Source organism: Rutilus rutilus (assembly GCF_951802725.1).
Source record: "Rutilus rutilus genome assembly, chromosome: 13".
NCBI classification, from domain to species: domain Eukaryota; kingdom Metazoa; phylum Chordata; class Actinopteri; order Cypriniformes; family Leuciscidae; genus Rutilus; species Rutilus rutilus.
The window spans coordinates 19,945,831-19,962,340 of NC_140218.1; the positions used below are offsets into that span (position 1 = coordinate 19,945,831).

Consider the following 16,510-nt stretch of genomic DNA (forward strand, 5'->3'; position numbering starts at 1 on the left):
ACAGATCCCAAACATTTGAACAGTACTATATACTGTATGCAGGAATTTGGGGGTTTTAAGGAAAAACTAGTCTGTTAATTAATAATTAACCCAGGCACAGGAAGCATAGTAAACTTTTGGAATAAACCATTAAACCACACACATGTTAAAGTAAAGCTGAAACTCCTTGAAAGTTAAGCATTATTACATATTAAATCCTGATTTCTTTGTGACTGGAGTGACAGGAGAGGAAAAAGTGACTATTCTTCATTCTATCAATAATATCTATGGCTTCATAAGTCTGGAGCATAACCTCCACAACCTACTAAGATCAATTTTTTTCTGTTGTTGTTTGTTTTAGAATTGTAGCATCAAAAAGCCTCACAAAAGTGTTTGCCAAAAAAGTGCCAATTCTGTGGTTCATAATTAGATTTTTTTGTTAAAAACAATGAATTTAAGGGTGTTATCTCTTCCTGTACAGTTTCTGCAATATCTCATATAGGCATCCTCTATGATTTCTTTACATACTTTAGAAAGAGAAGAGCTTAATTAATACACCATATAATTAACTCTGAAGATCCCTGAGAGTTGATTCAAATTCCATTGTTTTTAACTGATGTGCACTTGTAAAGTGTGCTGATCGAGCTGTAAGGGCTGTTGTTTAACATAACAGAGTGTGCATTGCTGATGCGGAGAGCAGTGGACCACCACAGTGATTCTGGACCCCTGGCTGATGGGTATTGCAGTCCTGCCTAGCCCACCTGTGATAATGTCTTCAATGGTGCCATCTTTGCCCTCATATACAGGCCGGTGGTCCTTGGCCTGTCTGCGCCGGAGCTCTGCGATCAAATCCTGCTGCTGCAGTTTCTTCTTTTGAGCCTGGACCTGCATTGAGGAAACAAGAAATATATTCACCACTTTAAATATTTAAAAGAATCAGGGGCAAATGCAAGTTTTTTTTTTACAAAAACCAGAAGCACCAAAAACCAATTGCATAATAACTTATTAGTAACACTTTAAAGTAAGGTCCTGATAGTTAATGCATTAACTAACAATGAGCAATACCTTTGTTACAGTATTTATTAATCTTCGTTATCGTTAGTTGTTAAAAATACAACTGTTCATTGTTAGTTCATGTTATCTCAGGTCCATTAAATAATATTAACAGAAACAACTTTTGATTTTAATTATATTTTTAAATGTAATGTTGAAAATGTCCTTTAAGGGATAGTTCACCCAAAAATAGAAATTCTGTCATCATTTACTGACCCTTCAGTTGTTCCAAAGAATTTCTCTCTTCTGCTGAACACAGAAAAAAGATATTTAGAAGAATATGGGTGACCAAACAGTTGGACCCCATTGACTTCTATCGAATTCTTTTTTTTCTTTCTATACTCTGGAAGTCAATGGGGCCCATCAACTGTTTGGTTACCAATATTCTTCAAAATATCTTTTTTGTGTTCAGCAGAAAAAAAAAAGTAATTCATACAGGTTTGGAACAACTTGAGGGTGAGTAAATGATGAAAGAATTTACATTTTTGTGCGACCTATTCCTTTAGCCATGATACTAAATGGTTTAGAAATATCTTTCATTGTAAGTTCATGTAAAGACCCCCTGTGGTGAAAATCAAGTTTTTAATGTTGTTTATATGTCTATGTGGTGTTTTTAATATGCTTTAAGACAAACCATGTGCATAGTCATAAGTCAACACCATTGCTGAGTATTTTCTCTTTAAAACGGCAGTGAAAAAAGAATGCTGAAATCGCTGGTGTTTCTGGCGTCACAAACTACCATGTAACCAATCACGTCAACGTGGGGACGAGCTTTAGCATATCCTTAACTGCGGTTAAGCCAGGTTATCCCGGTATATTTTTCTGTTGATGTGAAAAATCAGGTACATTTAGCAATATAGTGGGTGAATTATGTATGTGTATTACGATGTTATTACAGAACGTCAGCGGAGAAAGGCATTTAGTTTAAGTTGTTCAAAGCCTTTCTAAGGATGCTGATTGTTAGAAGATAGCAGTCTGACTCTAAGATGGCGACCGGCAACATAGTTTGTGTAACATTAGCAACACATTATTAGCTGTTTGATAACGTAGTCAAGCAAAAGGATAATAATATTAATTACCGTTGTAGAGAGCGATACCTAAAACGCATTACCATTCTGATAAATCAACTTGTATACGAGTTGACCGAGTGGGTCTCTGAACTGGTGTGAGTGAGTGGAGGCGGGGCTAATTTGCATAATCATGAATGCATGTATACTTTACAGTTACAGGGGGACTTCAAATAATCTTAACAAGTGGAACCCTATTGTAAAATATTACCAACCTTTTAAATTCTAGTATGATAAACAATTTAAGGGATATTTTAGTTATTTTTCACGGGTTCAGATTTCACCTTGGGGTCCTGCTGTTTGGCCTCCTGTGCTAGTAGTTTTTCTCTCATGGCTTCCTCTTGCTTCTTCTTCAGTTCGTTTTCCTCCAGAGCCTCCTGCAGAAAACAACAGTTCCGGTAGAGATGTGAGTGTGATCCGGGCCCTGACACTGCACAAAACACAGGCCACGACCTCACATCTCAACAATCACAGCAACCTCTGAGAAGGGATATGAATATGGACGCACACAAACACACAGAGATCTTGGAGCTTTTTGCGGTTCCTCATGTAGACTCATAAATCCACCAGCAGAACAATGTGAGGAAGAGGTGTGTGTATGCGTGTGTGTCCGGGTTAAAGGCGGTGAAGGTAAAACCCAGTCTAAACAGAGCAGCTGCCCTTAAATCTCAGCCCAGCTGCCCCTTCCTGTTATTCACCCTCTACTAACGTCTGCTACTCCACCCCAGCGCTCTGACGCTGACACTTCAACAGGGAAGACACTCAAACTAGGATGGCCAAAGGATATAAACACACATAGAAAGTGTGTCCATTCAGGATTTCAACCTACAACCTTTCAGTTAGCAGGCCAGATCTTTCACCACTTCATGTTTACTAAACACGCCAGGTAGCAGATCATGTGGACTATTCCTTCCTGTCCTCAATGACTTGAAAACAGGTCGGGTTCACCTTCCCCCCTGAGGCTTAGAAATTAAAAGTCTCTTCCTGACCTGATGACTATACAGAACCACAAATGTGTTTTCTCCTTGTCAAAATATGAAGATTCATTATCCGTTAGTGTGCTGTGCCTAGAACTGCTGAGTGAATAACTGAATGGATTACCTTGTAGGCTCTGATGAACCGTACAAACACTGGGAAGAAGACAGAGGGCGGCGTGGTCTTAGGACTCTCCCCAAAGTAATTCACCACATTGTTGAAGGCCTCCTGTAAGTGGATACAATGCGAGATTGAAATAATCTGGTACTGTTTAATTGCGAGAAAGTGTTTTCTAAAAGACAGAAAGGACACCTCAGCAGTCTTGGCGTCTTTCTGTAGTTTGTCCAGCTGTGTATCGCTGGTCTGGTGGAAGCTCTTGAGTATGGCGTGGTCGTGCAGACTGCACTCTCTCCTGACCAGATCCATGCCCTTACCGAGCTCCTTAACATCCAACAACACGTTCTCCAGGGACACTGTCACCGAAGATTTGAAATGAATGTAGTTACAGCCAGGTAAAATGGAAATAAATCCAAATAAATTAATATAATTGCTATATAGTAGATTTTCCAGTTCATTTTTCAGTGTGGATCACCCATTAAGATAATCATACACAGAACTTAAAGGTATTTCCATAAACATTACATAGCATTTGTACTCATTTTTTAACATTAGTTAATGCTTTAGGTATCATTAACTGACAATGAAATTTTACAGCATTTATCAATCTAGGTTATTGGTAATGTCTGCATGACATTTTTAACATTTCAGGTTGCATTAATTATTCATTATTACTGTGTTATGAATGAATATGAAGTAACAACGGACAATAATATATTTATAAACTAACGTTAATGTAGATTAATAAATTCGATAAAAATGATTTTTTTTAATGCATTAAATAACTTTAATGTATTAAACCTTATTGGACAAATGTATTCATCAAATACAATTCAAAAGTTTAGGGTCAGTAAGATTTTAAAAGAAAATAATACATTTATTCAGCAATATAAATTGACAATTATAATGTACAAAAGATTCCCATTTCAAATAAATACTGTTCTTTTGAACTTTCTATTCAGCAAAGAATCCTAAAAAAAGTGTATCACGGTTCAACAAAAATATTGTTTCGTGAGTCCAAGGATCATGGGACACTGAAGACTGGAGTAATGATGCTGAAAATACAGCTTTGCCATCACAGGTATAAATTACATTTAAAAATATATTAAAATAGAAAACAGTTTTATTTCACAATATTACTGTTTTACTGTATTTTGATCAAATGAATGATCTTATGCTTGGTGAGCATAAGAGGCTTCTTTCAAAAACATAAAAAAATACTGACCCCAAGCTTTTGAACGGTAGTGTATTTTTCACTATATTTAATAAATTAATAAATAATTGATTTGACTCAATGCTCTAATTTACCCCAAACGCTTCTAAATGGAGCCAAACACCACAAAGCAATAATGAATTTCCTCTGTTGTGTAACTTTCTTTGAATTGCCATTCTGTACAATTCCATTTGTTGTATTTCTAATTTAAATACCGATTCAACATCCTAAGGGACATGGTCAATTCAATTCAAATTCCAACCCTGTAGGACACAGACCTGCAGCAGCTTTATCCACAAAGTGCAGTTCATTGTAGAAGGTAGCCAGTTCAGGATATTTCTCTTTGACGACCAGAGCAATGTAGTGGAGCAGTGTCATCTTCCTGTCAGTAGACTTAGTATCTAGCAGCTGAGAGAGAACAACAACAGCATGAGTGAGAACAGCACTGTGATTTAACTACACCATCATGTAGAAAGCCACTTCTACAACCAAGCTCACCAGATCCAGACTCTGAAGTTTGAAACCATACACCGAGCCTCTTTTACTACTGTTCATGTAGTTGCCCACAGCCAGAATGATCTGTGTGGAAACGAAAACAGACAAGACAGTTAAGCATAACTCTAGACACATTTCAGATGATCTTGAGCCTTTATAATGAACAAGACAAGTAGACATTTACTTCAAGAATCTTCTTTAACTTTGGAGAAGACTTCACTGAAGCTGATGCCGCGATGATGGCATTGAGTTGCTGTGGATGTCAAAGAGTTAAAGAGATGTCAATTCATGATTTGATCAAGGTGACCATGATATTGGCAAGAATGTGTTTCTAGATAAACATCTTTTGTTGGTCCAGGAATAAAATGGTCAAACAAACTTTACCACAAGCCTAACAACTCTAAAATCAGAGAGTAATGACAGGTTGATAAGTCTACGCCTGTGCCCACGCCTAAAATGTAAATACTGAATTCAAATGCTGTTCCACAAACAACGAGGATGTCGATAAAAAAAAAAAAAAATCCATTAAAAAAGATTCCCAGCTTTCCATTTGTTGACCATCATAGTTGCTCACCGGGGTCAGCATGTTGACATTATCACTGAAGTTGCCCACAAACGTGATGATGCTCATTCTCTGAGTGAGCCGCTCAATCTTGCTGAAGAAGAGCATGAAGCGGTCTTCCTCTGCAAGCTGGTCCAGAGGTCTCCTCTCTCGCTCGTACTGCCGCATTAGTTTGCTCTCAGCATCCGTGGGCAGGAACCGCATCAGGCATTCCACAAAGTCCACCGGCAGGGCCTTCAGATCAAACCTGCAACATGGAAATTGCATCATATTCATCTCAGATGAGATTATTGAGAAGATGAAGACACAATATGACGAAAATCTTGAGTATGTGCGTACGTTTGAATGGCTTTGCAAATCTCCTCTGTGGTCTTGTTGGCCTTGCGCAGAGTGATGGCCAAGTTCTTCGAGCGATTGGCATCAAGTAGCTGCACTTTATTAATGGCCTTCTGGGAAACTTTGCTCTTTGAGCATGACAGATCCACCACAGGACCCTGGGCTTTAGTCTTGAACAGCTCCTCAAACTTCTCCAGATCTAACTCCTACACGACAGAACAAAAGCACTTAGGATGAGTGGAGAGTTTCAAGGAACACACTCGAAATATGTGCAAATCTGATTCACGCTCAATATTACCTCAAGCACACGCTCATCATCGATCTCATTGAAGACGGTGCCATTGATCTGGTTGGGTTTCAGTGCAGCCCAGTTGAAGACAGGAAGGCGGAACTTGGTTTTTATGGGTTTCTTGATGCGTATGGCTATGAGAGATGAAGAAACATAAGGGTCATGCAATACCTTAACTAACTTAGAATATATATGTATATATATATATAATTGTGTATGACAAGATCATGAGCGATTTGTCACTCACTTTGATCTTTTTTTATCAACAAATTGGAGCCAAGATACTTTAGTACAGTTTTCTTATTAATATTTTTAATTATGTATTACCTGATAAGCCAACACTAAGGATGACTGATGGTGATGTTCCGGGCAGAGGTGGAGGAGGTGGAGGAGGAATAGGAACACACTCGACTATAAAACAAGAGAGATTTGATAAATTAGCATGTGTTTATTTTCAGTTTTACTCTTAAAAACGGTTCCTATACAGTCAGAAGCTTAATGGATATTTAGTTAGTTCCAGTCCAGCTGCTTCCTCAGCAGAAACCGCTCCTTAGCTAAAGGAAACACCCTTAGCTTTTCCTTTTCCTGCTAAGCGTGCAATGACTTGTATATTTGAAGGTCTGTAGCTCAGAGGGAAACAGCGTGCACAGCTTTGCCTTGTTTTTCTGTTTATCTTACTCTACAATAACTCTAATAAAGTCTCCATAATCTGGAGCTTTAAGGGAATCCCTACATACCTGCTTTCCATTGACAGTGGGCTTGCGCTGGTGCCAAATCAAATATTTTCCCTGTCTGCCTAAAATCAAATGATTTCTTTTATGTTATGTTATTTTATTTATATACACTACCGTTAAGTAAGTTTTTTTTTAATTACTTTTATTCAGCAAGGATGAATTAAATTGATCGTAAGTGACAGTAATTAAAGAAACATTTTTAATATTACAAAAGATTTCTATTTCAAATAAATGCTGCTATTTCAAATAAATATGACAAATGCAGTCTTGGTGAGCATCTCCCTCTCTATCCCTCTTATGGAAGGTTTATACTGCAAATTTAAGTATCTTGTCACATAAAATCTGCTTTGAGTCTCCAAGAGCACCCCCATGAAGATTATTGCATAATGAATATATGTGACACACGATAAAGTGAATTTCATATGCAGAACACACATTCACCCTATTGTTTTTCCTGGCTATTCTCTGAGTACCTTCTGAAGGGAGTGGTGGGGCAGGTGGAGGTGGTGGTGGTGGCGGCGGCGGGGCTGGAGCAACAGCTTCAATAGGAGCGAATGAAGTGACACCCAGACCTCCAGTCCCACTCATGCTTGCAGTAAGTGAGTTCAGGTCTCTCAGAGGAGCTCCAGCTGCTGCTCCTCCACCACCCAGAGCCTCAATGGCAATGTCCCCATCAGGCTGCTTGCGTAAACGGATGGTGCCCTGCTGCTCCATCTCCAGCAGCCGCTTCTCTATGTTGTTGTGCCTCTGGAAGGCAGCGTCCTTCTCCTGGATCATCCGCCGCAGTGTGTGCACCTGTGTGCTGGCGGACTCATACGTCTCCTGGATAACCATGGGAAGGAAGGAAGAGCAGTCAAGAGTCAAGGATGTTGGGGTACATACAACATATGTAATTTCCCCCAAAAATACTATGGTGGATAGATGGTTGTCAGTCCTGTTTTGAGTACTAAATATGGTTCTGTTCGTGCACATTCTGTTTGGTTATGACTCAAAGTGAGTAAAAAAAAACCTGTATGGATGATACAGTATGTGATACTATATTTTGATATATAAACATCTTTTTAACATTTTCTGGGTTCTCAGAAGGGAACGTTGTTATAGTTGGGTAAACTTTCTTTAATGATGAACTGAAACTACAACAAATATATTTTTTTGCGTTTCCATTGCCCCATTGCAAAGGAAAAATTCCACTATCCATGAAACAGCATTTTTATGACTTTCCAAAAAAGGTAAAAATATCAAGAGATTAAGTTGGTCAGAATCCATCAATACAATACTCAACTTTGCTTTACAATGTTAATAACTGTGAAAAGGGTCCACTGTACTAAATGATTATCATAATTATTTGCCATGGTATTTTCTTTGACAGTACTTTAAAGAATACCCTAGTAGTAGATATCCAAATCTCACTCTCTCCATATATATATATATATATGCTAATCAGCATACCAGCATATAAACAACTTGGCTGTACCATTGTAAACGTCCAAAAAAAACTGTATTTTATTACATTAAAATCATGGTATGTTTTTAAACATTTATATATCTAGTAACCAGACCATGCAAAAGCTACAAATGGTGAATAATCCTTACTAATGACATATTCTTGAATAAATTTGTCATCATCATTACTATTACTTATTCATGTATAAATAAATCATTCTATGAGCTATTTGCATGTCAAGCTCATGAGTGAAAGTGATTTAAGTGATTTCGAGCGAGTGATGGTGGCCTACCTTTATGGCTAACAATTCCTTGTCTTTGTGTAACAGCTGTTTCTCCAGGTCTGCTACCTTCATCATGGTCTCATTTTCAACATCTAGAAGCTTCTCTGTTACCTAGAACAAAAAGAAAGGGAGCAAACATGACAGCGTGAGAGGTGGTGAAACAAACATAAGAGGAGAGAGGCAGTTCAGAACATCTATCCCATACCCTTTTAAGCTTTCTTCTGTGTCTCTCACTCTCTTACAGATCAATAAAGATAATTTCCCAGCAGTATGACACAGCAGAGGCAGCATCACTTTCACTTTTGAAGCAGTGGAGATTACACACATAGTGGAATATTTGGGGAATTCTGTCCTCCACCCCCAGCGAGAGCAAAGGGATTGTTGTGTGATTCTCTGTTCATTTCATGACCTTTGCCATGAGCATAACATAGTCCAGCAGAAAGGCCCACTACTGAGTCAAGATCAGAGGAACAATCTGAGGTTTGTTTTCACACTGTCTGCATACTCAGATATACAGCCCAGTATGTGCTAAACTAAGCACTTTTAAGCCCAATCAGTCTGCAAGTCAGATTATAAATAATATTTTAAGATCCCTCTGCACCAAAAGTGAATGATTAAGCTGTGTGTGCTGCTTTATGTTATGGTGGTGAATGATAGGGAATTGCCCTGAACTCAGATAAGGGTGAAGTCATTAAGATATTAGAAGTGACAACATGACCAACAGATAGATAGATAGATAGATAGATAGATAGATAGATAGATAGATAGATAGATAGATAGATAGATAGATAGATAGATAGATAGATAGATAGATAGATAGATAGATAGATAGATAGATAGATTTGATCAATTTAGTTCGTTTTTTTCAAAGTCATGTATGTTGCAACATCAATAAATATATAATTATTTAAAAAATAGTTTTATTTCTTATAATATAATCTGCTATGATATGATAACCCAGAATGATTTTCTCATTTTAGTTGATAAATTGAGATTTTTCTGTAACTAAAGATTCTCCATCACATTATATTTCTACTGGTAATTGTAACTAATATATCGCCCACAAGCAATTATATTTAGCTTAACTTGTGTTCACAGTGCACAAATTGGGATTCTTAAAAAAAGAAAAACATAAGACAGGAGTGCAGCTATTCTATTACCGTTCTACTTTTTTTATTTTATAATAATAACATTTAGCAATGGAAGGAAAGGGAGTATCTAATGGTTCTTACATGAGACAAATGCTCTTCCAGCTCATCCACTTTCTCCAGGGCCACATTCTTTGTTTCAGCGTCTTCCAACAAACCTCCGACATCAAACACGTTATCCAGGTAAGCCTGGATCTGCACTGACAACTTATCACTCTCTGTGTGCTTGGATTTCTGTGAGGAAACACAGGGGGTTTCATGATGTTTTATCATGTGGTTACTTTTTAGAGTTAAAGAATATATTCTGTTTGACTCAATTATTTCAAATAAAAAAGGCATCTACACACTAAACATATTACTTGCCCATTTAAACAATGAATCGTTTTAGAGTATTTTGAAGAATGACTGAATACCTCCAGGAAGTCATCAAGCCCCAGCTTAGTGAACTCATACTGCAGATGTACACGGAAGTTCATGTCCTCCACCGAATGGACCACAATATTGATGAACTGCATGCAGGCCACCTGAGACACAAACACATTCATGTCTCGCACAAACAAACAGGTATAAAAATACCCAAGTGCTTTCATGCACCTACCATGAAGTCAATGTTCCCATCTTCACTACGGAAATACTCCATCAGCTTTTCAAAGCGGTGCTTCTCCTTACAAACCTGCAGATATGTTTATTTAGACAATCACAGAAACACAGTAACCCCTGAGTACAGTCAGATATTTCAAGTGTTAAATATGAAGTGTGATAGTTACAACTCTAATATCCTCACAAATAAACATCCTACTTTGAACACTTTGAGAAGAACAAACATAACAGAAAAAATGATTGCGTTTTCTATTTCTCAAAACAGCAGGGTATGAGGTTATGGGGTTCAGAGAAGATGAGATGGAGAATTCAGACCAGGAAAAAGTCAGACTTCTTTATAGACTTTTATGGAAAAAGAGGGGGATCAAAAGGGCAAATGAGCAACGTTAGGCCTCATGTTTCACCATGGAAAAATGGAAACTTGCAGAATATGCTGCTATTAACAATACTACTTACTATCTAAAATACTTCAATCAGCTTCAATTTAATTCATTAGTCTACATTCAAAGTTAGTTCTACCACAGACTCTTTGAAGACTAGTTCTGCCAGTCTGCAGGCAGCATATTATTTCAGTCTCTCTCACAGCATTGTTGTAACTGCTGTGTTGATTAGCTCTCCTACTTTCTCAAGATAGAGTTGGACAGTTACGGGGTAATTGTCCCGTTTCCGGTATTTAAATGACTAGGCAAACAAAACTGCGAGGTTGAGTGAACGGTTGAGTCTGCAGGCAATTCACTCCCCCCAAAACACAGATCTTTATCAAAGATGTGGGTTTAATGAAACGACTGGCTTAAAATGTGGTGTTTTCCCACAAATGCATTTGGGAAGCAAAAAATAGATTCCCAGCTAATTGGCTTTGTATGTGCAAACTAAAACAAAACAACTTTTTTTAACATTTAATATAGCATCTGTGGTTATTGTAATACACATGCAGGTGTGTATATCCCAGGATCTACCTCTTTGAAGTTATCAAACGCTGAGAGGATGATTTCATGACCACCTCGCACCAAACATACAGCAGCCAGCAGCTCCAGGACCAGCGCCTTTGTTCTGTAAGCAGAACAAAAGCTTCTGTGAGCATTCAACTGGCCTAGAGTGGCAGAGCAGGATTCGCACAATAAGACGGGTAACATTACCAACTTGACAGATCATCACCCACCCACACCTGCTTAGATCTATCCTTCAGGGAGAACAGCAGCTTTGTGTCCATTGTTATACAATTTTCTAAATCAGAAATGTGATATCGCACTTTCATCTTGAGCCTCTCATAGGGGTCAGGTCTGATGTTGAGTATCAGTAATTGTAGGTGGAGTCATTTTTTCAGAGATGTTTTGAATGACACAATCCAAGAAAACATTTACAGCTGTGATTGAGTGATAGATTAGTGCACTGATTCATTGAGCTCAAGGAATGATGCTGTTCAAGATGTAAGAAAGGCTGGGGTTTTTCCATGCTTCAGTCTGAAATGATCTAGGCTTTCACTACAAATGCAATTAGTCAGACTGACAGCAATCCGCTCTAAAGAGTTCATTCTTACCAAACAAATGCACTTCTCTAATCTCCAACTTCACAGCCTATTGAAAACTTAAGGCCACTGACAGTATTACATTTAACAGGGTCCTCTGATAGTTACCTACACTGTAAAAAAGTGTAAAAATGTTATGGTAAAAACCTGTTAATTGGTTAAGGGTAAGATCCCATATTCTATACAACGAAAAAGTATAATAGATCTAATGAAACATTTATGTAATTTTACAGTGAAATACTCCTAAATGTACAGATTTTGGAGGTGAAAAAGATCAAGTCATCTTATAATTTACAGTGAAAACCCAACATATTAAAGGCACACTATGCAGTTTTCGTTTTCCTCAAACAGCGACCCCTAGAGTCGCTGTGGAGTACTTGTATTTAACGTTACAGTCGTAAATACCAGTCACGCAGAGCCGTCTCTGCACTCTTCCGACCACGTTTTCTTCGCTTTTTCCCATTTCATTGCCCTGATACTCGTTTTTTTTAAACTTAAAACATGTTCTGTGTAAATGTCCCTTAAAACTGTTAAACAATACCTTAATTCTTACCTTGAGTTCTTATTGTTCAAACTGAGGGCGATTTCGTTGACCGCATGCGCATGAGACATGACGAGATTGAAGCCATACTAGGGTGAGAAAGGAAAATGCAATGCGGTTTGAGTATAAAAAACATTTACCCCAATGCAATGGTTATTGAATAGAAATGTTGTGCTGCCTTTGTAAATTGGACAGACACTGATATGAAAAACAATATGGATTAGTTCTTGTGTTTGATGAGGTTTCATACAACTTTAAGAAGCAGTTTCAGAATGAGCAGACATCCCTGAGGTTTTTGTGACCAATCAGGTCTGTGCATCCTGTACCTGATAGTTCATGATAGCTCTGAGGCACATGATGCACACGTGTACATCATCCTTTTGACTGACTAATCTGGAGTTCTTGATGGTTTTGCTGTTGGCAGTTGAGCCATAGCTGTAATAAAAGGACAAAGTTAGTAGTTCACAAGTGCGGTGTTTGATTTGACAGAACACACACAAACAATCAATCAATCATACACGCCACATAAAGAAATACTTTCATTTGTGTGAGTTGTCTACCCTCAGGAAGTGTGGCTTTGGCTTAGTGAGAAAAATGATGCACGCATGTGACTCCTAGTTTCGGTGCAAAGCACTAATGTTCCTATCGTAGCATGAGCACCAGAGAAGTGAGACAGGAAGCTAACTGTGACAAGTCAGGAACAATAGTTGACACTTTCCTCAAATAAGGTTGAATTACTCATGAAACAATGCAAAAAGAGGCTAAAAGTTTTTGATGTGAAAAATATTTATTATAGTAATTATCCAATATAAAATTAACCTAGGATGAGTAGCTAGTTTAAAACACATTAAATGGTTGTATTAAAATCCTGTATTAAAAAAAAAAATCATATTTGATACATCAGGCCTTTATGGCTCAAAATGATATAGGAGAATTTGGAACTCATTCTTAAGAAAAAAGAAAAAGAAAAAAAACCTCAGTTTTATTCAGAGGTCCAAACTGAGCAAAAATATGCAAATAGGGCCAGTTGCTGATATTAATATGACCAAAATGTAGATGAAATTCTGATACCTTGTAATGTAAATCAATAAGATCTTTAAAACAGTATAACAGACTACTCAAGATCCATATAAATATCAGTTATCACTCTATATCTCCCAATAATATTACTAACAATATGAAAGATAAAAAAAAAATCTTGTTTACTTTATAGAAATCAGTAAATTTTTCACAGCAAAAACACACATATACCATGACCTGAAGATGGACGTTTTTTTAAATGATACTAAAAGGCCTTTTTACTTTCCAAAAAAGAATAAACTATTAATCACATGACAGGAGGCATGAAGTAGATTGAGTTTTGATCATGTTGATAATTTAGAGGCCTTAGAAATTTGCATTTCAAATATTTTGGTTGGCTTTATAGGGTTTTTTTGGACTTTGAGGCTCCTTTTTACCCTGTTCTTGGAAAGTGCCAGTTCTTCAAATTTCTTTAAAAAAAACCCAAAAAACCTTAACAGTCTCCAAACTACATTTACTATTACCAGCAGCCTGAACCAAACCAATGCAAGTTATCACATAAGCGAACATTCAGTCGTTTTAAAGCGAGGCAGAGCTTAGCAAGCACAAGCAGGCCAGTACATACCGGAGGACGGATTGCCGCGCAGAGCGCACCAGCGTATTGCAGCCGTTCTGGTGCAGATCCTCAATGGACCTGCTCCAGGACTTAGCCTTGTCCAGCGAAAAGTCCTCGCCAATCTCCAGCCCTTCAAAATCCAACCTGAGCCGCATACACAGGGAACCGCACAGAGCGGGGGTAAGGGTGGGGAGGGTTAGCAACAGAGCTCAGTAACAGGGGGTCCAGGGTTTTGCAGAGAGCCGCACAGGACCATCCAAGCACAATATAGCACGGCAAAACAAAGCACAAAACAAAATGCAGCGCACCTACAACAGGGCCTTCAGCACCCTCATTATCATTAAACAACAGTGAATTCATCACAGTCCTTATCTACAGCGGAAGCCTGGCTTCTTGTTGGGATCTTTTAAATGTCCTAAAGATGGTGCATGGATTGGCGTGTTGTGTAGTTGACTGTGGTTGGTTGCTTTTAGGGTGTGTACTTACATGACGGCACACTGGGCGAAGGAGAGATACTCCACCAGGATGTCCAGGCCTCTGTTCTCATCATTGAGGAACTCACGAACCCACCTGCCACATTAAAGAAACAGATGATGTTAACATCCTACTGAAATCAAACACTCTATATACACTACCATGCAAAAGTTTGGGGTCAGTAAGAAATATTTACTTGTATTCTGCAAGGATCTAATAAAATCGATCAAAAGTGACAGTAAAGACATTTCGAATATATCAAAATATTTCTATTTCAAATGCTGTTCTTTTGAACTTTCTATTCGTCAAACAACCCTGAAAAAATGTCTCACTCTTTCCACAAAAATATTGCGCAGCACAATCATTTTCAACATTGATAATAATAAGAAATGTTTGTTGTGTATCTTTTTTACAGACCCCAAACTTCAACAAACAGATCATATTAACAAAGACTAAAAATATGAAAAAAACATGAAAGACAGAGACCAAGATTTTAAAAAGGAGTGAAGAAATAAAACAGTTATTTTTCTAGACTGTCAATATGACATCAAACTTAAACCTCAGACTGATGAGTGAAAATGGATTTATTGTTAATGATTAATCACTGGTGGATAACATCAAGCCCCTTTTTATTGTTAAATGTCCTATAGCATTAAATACACCATATTATAGAAGTAGCAAATGTTGTTTCATGTTGACTTTAAAATCAAGCTCAGAGTTGACTGGTTTGGCAAGACTAATATGGAAAGTCCAGAATAGAGGCTAGTTTTATATTTCCTTCATTTAGCTCCAGATTTCTAGGGGGAAACTTTAAGCAAAAGGAATTCCCACCATGCAGAGCAAAGGAACGTGGAGATCATAGCTTGAGAGAGGAGGTTAAATCTCTGACAGTGGGAGTGTTTAGACTGCCTCCCCTGAGCAAGCATTCATTTATATACACACATGCACTCTTTTTTTTCTCCCAGTCTCTCATTTTCATTCTTATTTTACCTCTCAAACCCAAGCTGTAATGATTAGTTGAAATCTATCGCTATTGTTAAATGGCCATGGACGCACCAGAAAAAAGCTATAAGACTCCCAAAAGAGCACAGGAAAGACAGACAAGAAAGTGGGACTGAGCAAGAAACAGACTTTTCAGATTGAAAAGGTGGTGGGGGCTCACTCGATCATCAGCTTCCTGTCTACCACCTCCCCCTCCCCGCTCCCCTTTAGACTCTTTTCCTGTCCGGCCAGATGCTATTTCAGATTGTCTTGGCTAAGCAAGGAGTAGCACATCGGAAAGAGGCCAGGGATCGGACACATGCAATAAACAGTCCTCTGTTCCATTTCATCCAGCCCCAAAAAGTCAGTGAAAATGGCCTGCCTATTCTTTTCCTTTTGTTCTTAATGAGAAACACATTACCCCTAGCTCTTAATAATGCAGGAGAGGAGTGTATTGGTTATTTATGACTCACACAGAAGACAAAGGAAGTAATTCAGAATCATATTTTACCAGTGTCTTCTGAGATTTTGCTCACATTCTATGTGAGTGTGTATGATTGTTCAGGAAGATACTTTGAAACAGTAGTTTAAACAGCTACTCAATGTATAGTAATTAAAATGACCGCCTTTTAAACTTTAAGGAGTAGTTAGCTGTCACAAGATTGAGGAGGATAGTCCAAAAAGGGTCCTTTAATGACAATAACCTCAGGTAACCAATGAAGATTAAGGCAAAAGTAACCGTGTCTACATGCAAACATGAACAACAACCGACCACTAAAGGGTGAAATGGAGACACATTTAAATACAAAGTGATAGTGAGATGATAATGAACAGGTGTGATGATTAGATGAGTGTCCATGACAACTGATGGGAAACCAAGACAAAGAAACATGTGACTGAAGATAAACTAAGTCCATGAAAAAACAGATAACTGAGCATTTCTTGACATTACGCCCCTCCCGGAAGGCGCAACCTCACGCCATACCAATAACAAACAGATAACGGAGCAGTGAGGGTGAGGGCTTAGGTGGTGGGCGGCAAAGGGATAGTGACAGGAG

At 38.0% G+C, this 16,510-nt stretch overlaps 1 protein-coding gene across 7 annotated transcripts in view; it reads right to left on the reverse strand.

Moving 5' to 3' along the window:
* The window catches only part of fmnl3 (formin-like 3), a 54,706-nt gene that overhangs the window by 4,356 nt on the left and 33,840 nt on the right, over nt 1-16,510 (reverse strand). For 4 of the 7 annotated variants that reach the window (XM_084427650.1, XM_084427651.1, XM_084427649.1 and 1 more), the window contains exons 5-24: nt 14,484-14,567; nt 12,688-12,796; nt 12,374-12,450; nt 11,252-11,345; nt 10,294-10,368; nt 10,109-10,219; nt 9,780-9,929; nt 8,557-8,658; nt 7,294-7,642; nt 6,414-6,497; nt 6,096-6,220; nt 5,801-6,003; nt 5,474-5,708; nt 5,084-5,152; nt 4,903-4,983; nt 4,683-4,812; nt 3,387-3,547; nt 3,201-3,302; nt 2,384-2,476; nt 741-864 (exon numbers count right to left, since the gene is read on the reverse strand). In XM_084427650.1, the coding sequence (XP_084283776.1) occupies nt 741-864; nt 2,384-2,476; nt 3,201-3,302; nt 3,387-3,547; nt 4,683-4,812; nt 4,903-4,983; nt 5,084-5,152; nt 5,474-5,708; nt 5,801-6,003; nt 6,096-6,220; nt 6,414-6,497; nt 7,294-7,642; nt 8,557-8,658; nt 9,780-9,929; nt 10,109-10,219; nt 10,294-10,368; nt 11,252-11,345; nt 12,374-12,450; nt 12,688-12,796; nt 14,484-14,567 (2,558 nt within the window). Of the gene's footprint in view, nt 1-740; nt 865-2,383; nt 2,477-3,200; nt 3,303-3,386; nt 3,548-4,682; nt 4,813-4,902; nt 4,984-5,083; nt 5,153-5,473; nt 5,709-5,800; nt 6,004-6,095; nt 6,221-6,413; nt 6,498-7,293; nt 7,643-8,556; nt 8,659-9,779; nt 9,930-10,108; nt 10,220-10,293; nt 10,369-11,251; nt 11,346-12,373; nt 12,451-12,687; nt 12,797-14,006; nt 14,142-14,483; nt 14,568-16,510 lie in introns of all 7 variants that reach the window. The other 3 variants (XM_084427648.1, XM_084427647.1, XM_084427646.1) reach the window with 1 other exon arrangement.